At 37.3% G+C, this 13,235-nt stretch overlaps 1 protein-coding gene across 5 annotated transcripts in view; it reads left to right on the top strand.

Annotated features, from left to right (window-relative positions):
• Positions 1-13,235, top strand: part of TPK1 (thiamin pyrophosphokinase 1) — a 332,218-nt gene that overhangs the window by 188,433 nt on the left and 130,550 nt on the right. For all 5 annotated transcript variants that reach the window (XM_025434004.3, XM_025434002.3, XM_035699734.2 and 2 more), the window contains exon 6: positions 5,499-5,645. In XM_025434004.3, coding sequence (XP_025289789.1) covers positions 5,499-5,645 — 147 coding nt within the window. The remainder of the gene's footprint in view (positions 1-5,498; positions 5,646-13,235) is intronic.

Below are 13,235 nucleotides of genomic sequence, written 5' to 3' on the forward strand. Positions count from 1 at the left end.
ACTAAGGTCAAGGGTCTTTTCCCCTATGTTTTCTTCTAGGGGTTTTATAGTTTCAAAGTCATATGTTTAAGTCTTCAGTTTATTTTGAGTTGATTTTTGTGACTGTTATAAGATAGGGGTCCACCTTTATTCTGCATGTGATTGTCCGGTTTTCCTAACACCTCAATATTTTTAATAAAGATTACATCCTTAAAATGATATTTAGATATATTGCATTAAAATATATACTTTAAAATTAATCTTACCTCTTTTTAAAAACTTCTTAAAATGTAGCTGTGTAGCAACTAGAGCATTTAAAACTCCCTCTGTGTATCCTCTTATATTTGCATTGTACAGTGCCGTTATATTCCATTCTTCTTTTGCCCTAAAAACTTTAGTTTCAACTTCATGGCAACCTCAGCACTCATTGCTATAGTTCTCATTGTGATAGTCTTGGCCATTTCCCCTCATGTCTTGATCAGGTTAACATATAGGTCACCAATACTTTTTTCAACAGTACTGTCTTGATCTGTGGTAAGTTCTACATATACTCGAATCAACCTTCCAATACACAGACTTCTTGTTTCCTTAAACTTATCCCATCTAGTCATCTTACTTACTTTTTTAACTAAATTACTCAGTTCTATGAATACACCTAGGCCTTGTTGATAGCAAATAAGCCCTCTATTACCTCCATTTTGTCCATTTGACTCACTTGTTTTGTACCTTAAATCCAGCAAATCTTCAACTTAACCAGTACTCTGATCCACTGACCATGCTCTTTTCATATCCTTCAATCCTTGTTCATTCTCTCATTTACTCAAGAACTGTTGGCTGGACACTTCTTATGTACCATTTCATGTGTGATATAATGGTGGCTTTATACCCCCTGACAATTTCTGTGGCTTGAGCTGTCATTGTGATGAGGTTGTGGGCATTTAAAAAGTGGAGAAATTCTGGATACATACTGATTTTTGGGAAATACATAGGTCATGTCATTCCTGTGCTCAAAACGGCTCCCCATTTAATGCCAGTAAAAGAGACTTTACAATGAGTTAACAAGTCACTACAAATGTAATTCTTCTATTTTACTCTGATTTCTCCTACTAATTTCTCATTTAATTTTAGCAGCTAGCCTCCTGATACTTTCTGAAATTGGCTGAGGCCATGTAACTGCCTCAGGGCCTTAATACAGTCTGTTGTCTGAAGAATCCTGCCCTGGGAATCCATACACGTGGCCACCTCCCTCATCTCTTTGGGTCTTCGTGCTGTTCTATTACTTTAGCAATATAGCCTGCCCTAGCTCCTATTTAAAGTGAAGCACATTCCCAACCTGTCATTTTTTATCTTCCCTTTCCTGCTCTGTTTTCTCCTAATTTTAGCACTTACCAGCATTTCGCATCCTAATAGACTTATTTGTATGTGTATTATCCCTCCATTTGAATGTCAACTCCATGAAGGCAGGGTTTTTTTTATCTTCTTTATTGATATACCCTAAGGGTTTAGAATGGCACCTAAAACATGGTAAATGATCAATAAACTTTACCAGAAGTAACAAATAGGAAATAAGTTACGCTTTACAAAAGCCACAGACTATTTGAACCCTTGCTAAGTAGGGAAGTACTATTTTATAGGAATTAGATGATGTTAACTCAGCCTAATAAAATAGCTGCTTGCCTCTGGTTATTTATTCAATTTTTCCTGAGTTTTTATATGCTTAGGGGAGCTCAGTAAATACTTGCTGTCTGCTCTGTTGCAAATACTGCATCTAACACCTGGAATACATGGGCCTCTTCTAGAAGGAGAGATACTCAAGTATATCAACAGTTATAACAAAGTGCAACTAGGTGTATTGTGAAGAATAATTGTTATTGAAATTGTTTTGTCTGATGCAGACACAGACATCTGAAATGAAAGGATTTGTTATACTTACAGGCGCTAAAAAGGAAGACATGGTGTGCCATGCTGGGGGTTACATGGGAGGAGTGCCTAGCAGGCAGGCTCAAACAGGTGGGGGGCTGGAAGATAGAGTGGGGCCCCAAGGGGGGATACTTTATTGGGGATCAGTGTAGGTAGACAAGCAAAAGCGTGAGAGGATTTCACTGGTGTATTTGTTTGTTTTTGTTTCTGTTTTTTAAAGATTTTATTTATTTATTCATGATAGACATAGAGGGAGAGAGAGAGAGGCAGAGACACAGGCAGAGGGAGAAGCATGCTCCATGCAGGGAGCCCAACGCGGAACTCGATCCCAAGACTCGATCCCGGGACTCCAGGATCACACCCTGGACCAAAGGCAGGCGCTGAACCGCTGAGCCACCCAGGGATCCCCTCACTGGTGTATTTGAATGTCACTAGGTCATAGGAGAGCAAGAAGTGGAGGCTTGTGGCAGGGACAAGCCTATCACCCTGCATACCCGTTCACCTGCGCCAGGTGCTCACAGCTTGTCTGAGGATGTTGAAGCCTCAGGAAATACAAAGTCTTTAAAATTTACAACATTTAAAAAAAATAAAAAAAAATTACAACACACTGGGTAATATTAGAAATAAATGCGCAAGGCTTTGGATCCACATAGAAGAATCACCCTGGTAGTCTCTAAATTTCAGGTTGAACACTGTCCCAGTGGCATTGTAGTCCTAAAGACATTACTCTAGCCTTGTAAAACCTATGTAAATGCGCAGGGGAGGTGTCTGTCTCTCTTCTGTCTCTGTGAATATTGGATGCCCTACTAGGAGCCAGAGCCATAGGCTGCAGAAACCTCCCAGGCCGACCCCACCCCCCCCACCCCCCCCACCCCCGCCTTGCCTGCAGCCCCCATTGATCCTCTAATGTTTTTAATCAGTCTTGCTAAATACTTCCTGTAGGGAGAATGAGTAGTGATGAGAAGTAATCTTGCCGCTTCTTTATTCTGAAAAATTCAATCACTGATCTACAGACACTGCTTATTCATCATGATACCTTAGTGCAGAAGAGGGGGATTAAATTTCAGCCTTAAAGGTTACAGGATCCCTCAAGGCTTAGAGTATAGTAATGAAAAATTGAGAATCTGAAGAAAGGATTCCAGAATCTGCATAGTGAATAAACTCTCACCAGGCCTTGCTTCTGATGTGAATTTAGGATTATGTGCATAAGAGCACGCCACGTGCTTTTTACTAGAGCCTTAACACTTTTGCTATGTTTCACATATAACTTCTTTGAATATCTTTTTCTTTAGTTTAGAGCAAATTCTCTTCAGTTTTTCTGAGGTTGTATATAATTTCTGGGCTTATTCCCCACTGGTTTGGAGTGGCCTTACTGATAAGTCCTCCTAGTTAAGATGAGGAGCCATTTCCTTGACTTGATACTCCAAACAGAAGCAGTCTCCTCCACAGGTCTAAGCCTACTTGCCTGCGAGTTACCCACTTCCTCTGAAGATTAACAGATGTCCCTTTCTTTGCCCGTGTACTCAGAGTAATATGTGCTTCCTGGACCTCAAATCTAGTTCTTTGAGTTCTTGGAAGATCTCCAAAACTAGTAGTAGGCCCTCTACCTGTGTAGTGTGCCTGTCCTGATACCCTACCTTTTACATGAAGCATCTTACCCAAGTTAAAATTCCCATTCTTCCTACATTCTGATAAAGTCAGAAATAGAAAACTCATTTCAAATATCTTGGTTCTTCTATGTAATTTACCTTTTGTGTTTTTATGGGACCCATTTTGATGTACATATTCCCACAACATGCAATTAATGTTACTTCCTTAGGCGATGTGTCATTTTTTGCAGTGTCTTCGCTTACTCATTCATCAAACACCTCACTGTCTTCAGTGTTAGGGCTATTCAGAGTACCAGGGCTGTAACAAGAGGACCAAAGAAACACAGCCTTTGGCTTCATGGACTTCATACCACTATTGTTCCTCTAGGAACTGTACACATCATATAGATGCTTGGTTAACATGGTATTCTTTTAAATCATGATGTCTTTGTGGACTAAATGTTATTTAAGCTTTTTTTCATGAACTATTTTAAAAACCTAAAAACCTATTAATTACTCCCTATTTTTAAATAATTTCTATTGTATTCCAGATAGAATAATTATTATTGCAGTCTGTTTTTGTTGTTTGTAAGGTTTTCTTATAATATTTTAGTTAAGCTCTTCAATCCTTCCTCTTCCATGGTGAATATACCAGCTTTGACTGTGTTGCTGCATTATGAGATTAGGATAACCAGAAGAAGGTGCATAGGGTCAAGGGTGGAGGCAGTGACTCTTCTGTTCTCAAGCCCGTTGTGGGCTATTTTATGTAGGAGAAGGTTATTCCCTTTCACTTCCCTGCAGCCTGTCTTTACTCTCTGTCTTATATAGAAGGAAAGTAGGATAAATATCTTCGACATATATTTTCAACAACAGAATATTTAAAAAATTTGTTACAGGAAATGCTCTCTTGAAACTGTTAACTTGAAAAATAACATCAAACTATAGATAACAATAACAAAAATGTTAATAATAATATAATTATAATAATACCAAAAATAAAGGTAATAAAATAATATTTTTTATTCAAATTCAATAGAGTTAACATATGTTACTAGTTTCAGAGGCAGAATTTGATGATTTGTCTGTTGCAGATAACACCCAGTGCTCATTACATCAAGTGCCCCCTTTAATGCCCATCACCCATTACCCCCACCTCCCCTCTAATGACCTCGTCTGTTTCCTAGAGTTAAGGGTTTCTTATAATTTACCTCTCTGTTTTCCTTTTATTTCATTTTCCCCTCCCATCCCTTCTGTTCATCTGTTTCTTAAATTCTACATAGGAGTGAAATAATATGGTATTTGTCTTCTCTGACTGACTGACTTTGCTAACATAATACCATCTAGTTCCATCCACCGTGTTATAAATGGTAAGGGAATAAAAGCTAATATTTTTAAATAATCACTGTTTCCTAAACATGTTGTCAGTGCTTTACACTTAACTCTTTTAATTACCTCATTTAAACTCCACAACAACCTTATCAATTATCAATTGGCAAACACTATCCTATTTTTGCATGTGAACATAAAAATGAAGTCCTGAGAGTTAGGCAACATTCAGTAAAAAAGACAGTACGGGTCCCCAGAATACTTAAATTCTAGTGAGGCAACAAACCTGTATATTAGGAAAGAATAGCCCACAGGTATGTTATGGGGATGAATGGGAGAAGCACCGACTGTGAAATCAGGGAAGATTCGACTTGGAAGGAACACAGAAGCAGAGTTGTAAAGGTAAAGTTGGCTAGTTTTCTCGATCTACAGGCAGATGGGAAAAAGATAAAATTGGTACTTGAAAGAGTTGGTTTTGAAATGTGACTGCTACTCACCAATTTTGTGACTTTAAACAAATGACTTAATTCCTTTGTCTGAACAACAAAAATGATAACTACCTTTTCTTTATGGCTTATCAAATAAAATATAGTATTGAAAGCTCATTTTCTTTGTTAGATGCTACTTAATTATTGAAAATTCTTAAAATATATGTGACTTTCAGTTTTTCTTTGCCTTGCTTAGGTAGACGTAATTGTGACCTTGGGAGGTCTTGCCGGGCGTTTTGACCAGATTATGGCGTCTGTGAGCACTCTGTTCCAAGCTACATGCATCACTCCTGTGCCAATTATAATAATCCAAGAGGAATCTCTCATCTACCTTCTTCAGCCAGTAAGTGAAGAATAAATATAATGTTAGCACTTTGCTTTCACAGAACTTCTAATATTTGAGTAGACTTGAGAAAACATGAGCCTACTGTGTGTCTTGGAAGTTGATACATGAGTGAATTGACCATGTTTGTCTACTTGTGTTTACCCTGATCTACTACCTTAGAGCATGGAGCAGCAAAAATGTAGAGGAGAAGCCTCAGAGTTTTCATTTTATTATACCCAGGGAAGGAAAAAAAAAAAACAAACAAACCAGACTTGTAACTTTTAATTAAATTGACTAAGAATTAAATTTAACACCTTTGCATTTTGAGCAGCTGAATGTGAATGCCACTTGAGAAAAATCTCAACAGAGGAAACACAAAGCGTGGCAAATATTTCAGATGGAATTCTCATATATTTTCAGTGTTGTCGTTATAATTGGAAACTGGATTTGATTTTGTTAAGCACTAAAAAGAAAATCTTTAGCTTTTATTCTTCCTAAGTTGCCTGCTTATTAATTTCACTGCCTCAGAATAAATTTCTAATGATCATGTCATTCACTTCCCATGATGAATATCGAGGAAATTTTCTATCAACATAGTGCTTAGAACAGAATTCTTATTAAAGAAGTTTTATAAGGTTGATCAGAGGGTTCATCTAGAAAAATAATCACTTGGTAACATTATTAAAAGATAGTGGGCAGTTGTTTTTCTTTTTTGCCTCTCATTGTAATGTACTCCTTACAGCATTGCTTCATCCCATCTGCTCTCCACCATCTGTAACATGTCATTACCTAAAAATTGTTGTTTGGTAATATAGTGGGTATGATGCATGCTCCCTGTTGTTCAGCCAGCTTTGCATTTTTTTCCCTTTTTGCATTGCCTAGCTTTGTTGTTTTCTGGAACACTTCCTATGAGATGTGAAAAGAGACCTGCAGGATTCAGTTTTCAAACTCCATACTGTCCATTTATTTAGTCAATAAACAGTTATGGAGTGCCTGCTATTTATTGCACTGCTAGGCAGTTGAGGACTTAAAAAAGATAATAACATGACCTTTGCTCTCTAGCACACGTCCAATGTTTATAAAAACAAACACAAAGCACTGTTAAAAGATTGGTACATAAATGAGATGAAAGATTATATAATTTGGTCCTAAGGGTAGTAAGGAAAGTCCACCCAGAGGCACTCATATTTTATTCATTCAGTTAATTCAGCAAATATTTATTTGGTACCTACTATATGCCAGGCACTTACTTATCCAGGGATATGGTGGCCAACTAAAGAGACAAATTTTTGGATTTTGTGGAACATTTGTTTTTTTGAGGCTACATTGGAGCAGGAGGATCTTTGAGGATGAGTAGATGTTTGCTGTGTGAGATGATGAGGAAGTCATGAGGCAGGAGGAGCCACTAAAGAAAGATGGAGGCACAGGGCATGTTGTAGGATCTACAATACAGAAAATGCTAGAAGATTAGACTAGAAAACTACATAGGTCATGAAGAGCTTTAAATTTGCACAGTGTAGTGTGGACGTTTTTGCTGTAGGTTATAAGAAGTCGTTAAAATGTTTCATTTAACGGTATGATGTGAGCAGATATGCTTCTGTGATTTCTAATCATATGTTTGTTAAATACCTATAATTTCCTAACAATTTCTGAAGGGTGAGACTTTCTACCATTGTAAATCATTGAGCTTTATTATGTTGTATCAAACTGATGGGATGGTTGCTAAAGTCGTCACCCTTAACTTGGCTGGATGTAGATATTCTAGTTAATAGATCACTAGTTAGTTTCAGCTGCAGGATAATAAGTTTTAAAAAGTAAAACTGGAGATTAACTGATAAAAAAAAGCCACATCCGAAAAATGACTTTTGCCCTTAAGAATTGTGTGGTGTCCTGTACCATCGCTGTAATGTTGTGTAATTGTGGACTTCCTAATTCAGCTTGGGATTCACTGGATTTCCTCCATCTACAGATTGCCGTCTGTCATCCTTTTGGAAAACTCAGCCATTAGTTTCTCAAATATTGTCTTGGCGCTTTTCTTCTCACTTCCTTGGCAACTCCAGTTAACTGTAAATAAGATCTTCTAATTGTATCATGTGTATCTCAAAACTTCTTTACATTTTCTGTGCTTTACCCTCTCTGGGCTGCGTTCTGAAGCTCAGCACCTGTGTTTCTTACCTCTCTTCTGCTTCAGCCATGTCTGTTTTGCTGCTAAAACCATCCAGAGTTTAAGCTCCCACCATGATTCTTCTTTATATATGCTTGTCCTCTACTTACTTTTTCAAGATGGTTTCTTAAAACATAGTCACCATACTTACTTTATGGTCAAGAATAATTCTCATACCTGCAGTCTTTATAAGTCCACTGACTTTTGTATTCACTTTTGCTTTTATATTTTTGTGACCTCGATTTCTTCTGTGTGTTGTGATTTTTGGCCATGACCTTATATCTTGGGAACTTTCCTTGTCGGAATTATTTGAAGTGTACATTAAAAGTGAGTCCAAGGAGAATTTAGAGCAGACTCCTAGGCCAGTTATTTTATAGGCATTAACAACTTGGGATTTCTTGGGGAAGACTTTTTGACCATCTAGGTGTCATGAATTCTAAAGGCAGTTCTGCTAGGAGTTGGATTTCTGGTTACAGGTGCTCAGGGGGGCTTGCTCCCCCTTGTCATCTACAGAGTGCCAGGGCTCGGCCGTGGTCAAGTGGGAGTGTTATTTATATTTATCTTACACTGAGTCTCCTTTTACACTCCCACCATGGGCAGACCTTGTGCCTTGTCTCCTTATGACCTTCCATACTTGGATGCCTTGGAAACCAAAGCTCATCTGCTTTGGTAAACACCAAATATTTCAAAGATGAAAGTTAGATTTGGTTTTCTTTTCAGTCTAACTTCTGTATCTGGCTTCTGAGTATCCTTAAAAAACAAAAACAGATGTTTGATGCATTTTAAAAGATTTCTTTTAATGTTTTTCTAGTACTTTTTATTTTAAGTTGATCAGGGTACTCATTTGTGATAGTGCCTCTGTAACTGGTCTTACCTGGATATGTTATAGAAATAATAAACCCCCAATCTCAGAGGCTTGACTGAAACTAAGTTTTTGAAGTTTTTCTCATCAGTAGAATATCTGGTCTGGTTTGGGTGGCATCTTCCATTTTATATCTAAGCCAACTGGAAAAAATTATGGCATTGGGAAAAGAAATAGCTGGAAAGTGGCACTGCATGTTTTTAAAACCCAGGCTGGCCATGTTGTATGTCACATTTGGTGGGAACACAATGACACTCCCCCCACCCAACCCTGCTAGGCAGTCTAAGAAAAGAAGGACATTGCCCAGGGAGAGGAATCACTGTGTGAGCACAGAACCTTGTCTGTCTCAAACTTACAGAAACAGAAGTTTGGAAAGAAAGTCTAGAGTTATGACCATACACATAGTTTCTAGAGCATACTTTTTTTCTCATTTATAAAATATGTGTTAAACTTTAATTAGTTGTTAAAAGAGAATCCTCAGTTCCCCAAACATAGTTACCATATAAGGTGTAGCAGCATAGCTTACCTGCTCCAAAACTGTGCCTTCTAGATTCTTTGTCTGGTAAGTTGTGATTTTTGTTTCATTGAAATAACTAAAGAATTACCTATCCTAAGAAAGTAATTATTACATAGTGTGGAGCCAAAAACCTCCTGTACAATCATACCCTCTGTCTTGTAGAGAGAGAGGTGACAGTATTTAGCATAGACTTCACCTGTGGAGTAGGGAGTGCTTGCTTTGCTCCTCTTTGGCATTCAATTCTAGAGAAATCTTCCCAGAGACACATAGTAGGTCCTGGTTTTTCAATTGCTTTTAGTAAGAAAACACTAAGATGATTACTAGTGTAAATGCAAAAGTCAAAATGAGTATGTTTGAGTGTTTATGATATGAGCCAATCTTATATAGTGTGCTGTATTGTTTTTAAAGATTTTATTATTTGTTTATTCATGAGAGACACATAGGCAGAGGGAGAAGCAGCCTCCTTGCAAGGAGCCTGATGTTGGACTCGATCCCAGACCCTGAGATCACACTCTGAGCCGAAGGCAGATGCACAACCACTGAGCCACTCAGGCATCCCATTGTGCCATATTTTTAAGCAGTTTTAATTATACACTTATGAAATGTGATTAACACTAAAAATTAATCAAAAGCTATACTGAAATTAGTGCATAGAACCATTCTGCATTCTAGAAATGGGACTCGGATCATTTTGCCTGACTCTGCCATGTGTGTTTTCATAGAACTATGTGTGATACTATGCGTGTACTAGAGCATACATCTATATTAGGCAGTGTGCATGTTTTGAGGGGAACCTCAAAAAGGGTGTCTACAGTAACTGTTTATCATTAATAGGACTGATCATAATCACAACCACAGTGAAACCTCATAACTTTACATTGAAACCATTTTCAAATATTGTGAAACTAGGGCCCAGGAGAATCGATCTGGTATGCCTCAGTGCCAAATCAAGAATGGTTTAAAATTTTATTAATGTATTTTTTAATTGAAAGTCAACAAATAGCTGTTGACTCAAAAAGGAAGATAATTTTGGAACTTTTACAAGAAGGATCTCATTCGAGCCTCGTAATGACACTGTGAGGAAAGCAGGACATTCATTTAATGAAGTGTTTTGGCTCAACACTTTGCACTGAACTACATTTCCTTCTTCTTGGGGTCAGCGGATTAACCTGAAAATAGCAAACTCTTAAGACAAGTTATAGTTTGGGCTGGTAGTTATCCATAAACAGTGTTCTACTGAGTGGTCAGTTGATGTATGTTTGGGATTGTGTGTATGTGTAGTTACTCTCTACAACATTATTTTCTTTTTTTTAAATTTTATTTATTTATTCATGAGAGACACAGAGAGAGAGAGAATGAGAGAGAGAGGCAGAGGGAGAAGCAGGCTCCATGCAGAGAGCCTGACGTGGGACTCGATCCCGGGTCTCCAGGATCATGCCCTGGGCTGAAGGCGGCGCTAAACTGCTGAACCACCCAGGCTGCCCTACAACATTATTTTCAAAGATGAATTTGGAGTATACTTTGAGGGTATACCCCACCTTGTTGTTCCTCTAAATTAAACAAAAATCACTCTGAATTTCCTCAAGTATAAAAAAATCTTCATAAAACAAGAACTTTTATCTTTTAAGAAGATTGAATGAGATTACCTTTGAGCTTTGCTAAAATACTTCAAAAGTGGTAAAATTCAATGTAACTGTTAATTATTATGAGTATTATTTTTGAGAACAGCATTTTCTAGAATTGGTTCTATAATTATAGATTGTCTGAACACAAAGATAATAGCAGGAAGATGAGACATGTTATGGGAGCTGTTGTTTTGACAGGTAAAATGTTTTGATGCTGTGCTTTGCTAAGAGAACTCTTCTGTGTCTAGTAAGTGGCTATGCTGGCTCTAGATCATAGGATTAAACTGTGATTTTTCTGATCTTTATAAAAAAGCTACCCAAACTCCCAAATTATCTTAGCATTTCTGGGATAGTCTACATGTGAGACTCTCTTGAGACTATCACATAAAGAAGTATCCTTATTTATTAGAGTCATTTTGGTCAGTAGGGGCTGACCTGCATGTCCAGGAGCCATTCCCTTAAAGATACAGAGATTGTTCCAAACTGAAGTCTTTCTTCTACATTCTTTTTTCAGTCACCTTTCTGTGACTTATTTTGGTTATTACATATAGAATTTTAAAATAAGGAGATAATAGTGTAGCTCCAAATCCATGTAAATATGGAAAAAATGTTTGGAATATATAATGTCTTTTATATTGTGTTTTGGCATATTTCACTTACTGTGGGTCAGAATGTCATGAGTGAAAGCCTCAGTAGGTAGCATTTACTTTGAAGGAATGTTCAATCTGCCATTTTTAAATAGAAGATTAAATATAGAATGCATAATAGCTCCTCCCTTAAAAGTAAGCATTTCTCTTTTACTTCCAAAAATGTCTTCTTAATAAGACTTTATGACCTTTTATGAGCAGGAGATTTTATGAAACCAGTGAGAGACATTTCCTACACGAAACACCACTGATATCAATTACTAGTTAGGCTATATTCCTTCTGAAGACAGTTCGGCGCTCCCAGCCATGTTTATCATGCCTGCCATGCAGAGTGTGGGAGGTTCCAGGTTTCTCATACATACTTTCTCATTTTCTGGTCCTGTGATTCTCAGGAGTACAGAAACATTAGCTTCTGTACACTGAGCATAAATTATCTTTTATCTGCAAGTTTTATGGCAGTTGGTAATACAAGTTAATAGGATTTATGACCAAGAAATGAGATGTCCAAGAGTTAATAAGGCGTGCCTTTTACATTATCCTAAACCTTGTTCAGTGATTCCTAGTCAGGATTCCAGTATCTGATGCAGGGGAATGGTGTTACAGAGCAGACTTTCATCACTTTTTATCTCACCTGAGCAAACTTCTAAATGTGTTGTAAATATTTCTTCCCCATGACTACTGCTTGTTTTCTCTCTCCCTAGAACAATTATTTGCTGCTTAAATTTCTCACATTTTATAAATTAGGCTTTTGCAGTGCTGGTAATGAATATGATAGGAACATGTTAAGACTGATAGAAACTGGATAACCATGATGTAAATTTGGTATGCATGGTGGTTTCTGCTGAGAACTGAGGGTGTTGGTGTGTCTGCTCACATGTACGTGTGTCCAGGACTGTCTTATCAGTGATAGCACCAGGGAAAGGATTCTAGAATATAAACTATATAGTAGGGGCTCAGTCTAGTGTCCAACTCTTAATCTCAGCTCAGGTCTTGATCTCAAGGTCATGAGTTCAAGGCTCATTTTGGGCTCCGTGCTGGGTGTGGAACCTATTTAAAAAACAAAACAAAACTATATAGTAGCATAGAACCTTTAAATATTAGTGCAAATGGTATAAAATCTTAAAAACCATTTTATGGATGAGCAGTTCCAGGGACTTGAAGATAAAGTGATTTGCCCAAGGTCAGACACAGTGTTTCTTTGAAAGAAAATTGATGCTATGAGGCCTTGCCCAGCTTCCTAGGGAAAATGTTTCTCTGCCCATTCTCTCCTTCTCCTCTCTCCTCATCTGTGCACTTTCACTTCTTCTACTATATGACATTTTAAAATTATAAACCAAAATCTGTCCTATTTAGAGCAGTGTAACTCTTATTGTGTTATTTATGAAAACATGACATTTTAATGAGCAATAAGACAACAAAATTCTAGAGCTATATAATTCTCATTTTTCTAAGTGCCCTAATGTCCTCTTTAGATTGCCATAGAAATATTTCCTTTATGGTTTTATCCATGTTTAATTAAACTAATTTTATGTAACTAAGAAGTTAAATCAGACATTCATAAAGAGTTTATTTTATAGGTATTGTGTTCTGTTTTGTTGATTTACAGCATAGAATATTTCAACAACAAACATTCTTCAAACACCTGTTATATAATAGACACTGTGGTAGGCAATGAGAATGTGGAAATAAAACACATGGCTTCTGTTCTACTGCTTATAGCTCGATGGAGAAGCCAGAAGAATAAATCACAAAATTCAGAAATCCAAGAAGGGCTCCTGGGTGACTCAGTTGGT

This window comes from Canis lupus, chromosome 16 (assembly GCF_003254725.2).
Source record: "Canis lupus dingo isolate Sandy chromosome 16, ASM325472v2, whole genome shotgun sequence".
NCBI lineage: Eukaryota > Metazoa > Chordata > Mammalia > Carnivora > Canidae > Canis > Canis lupus.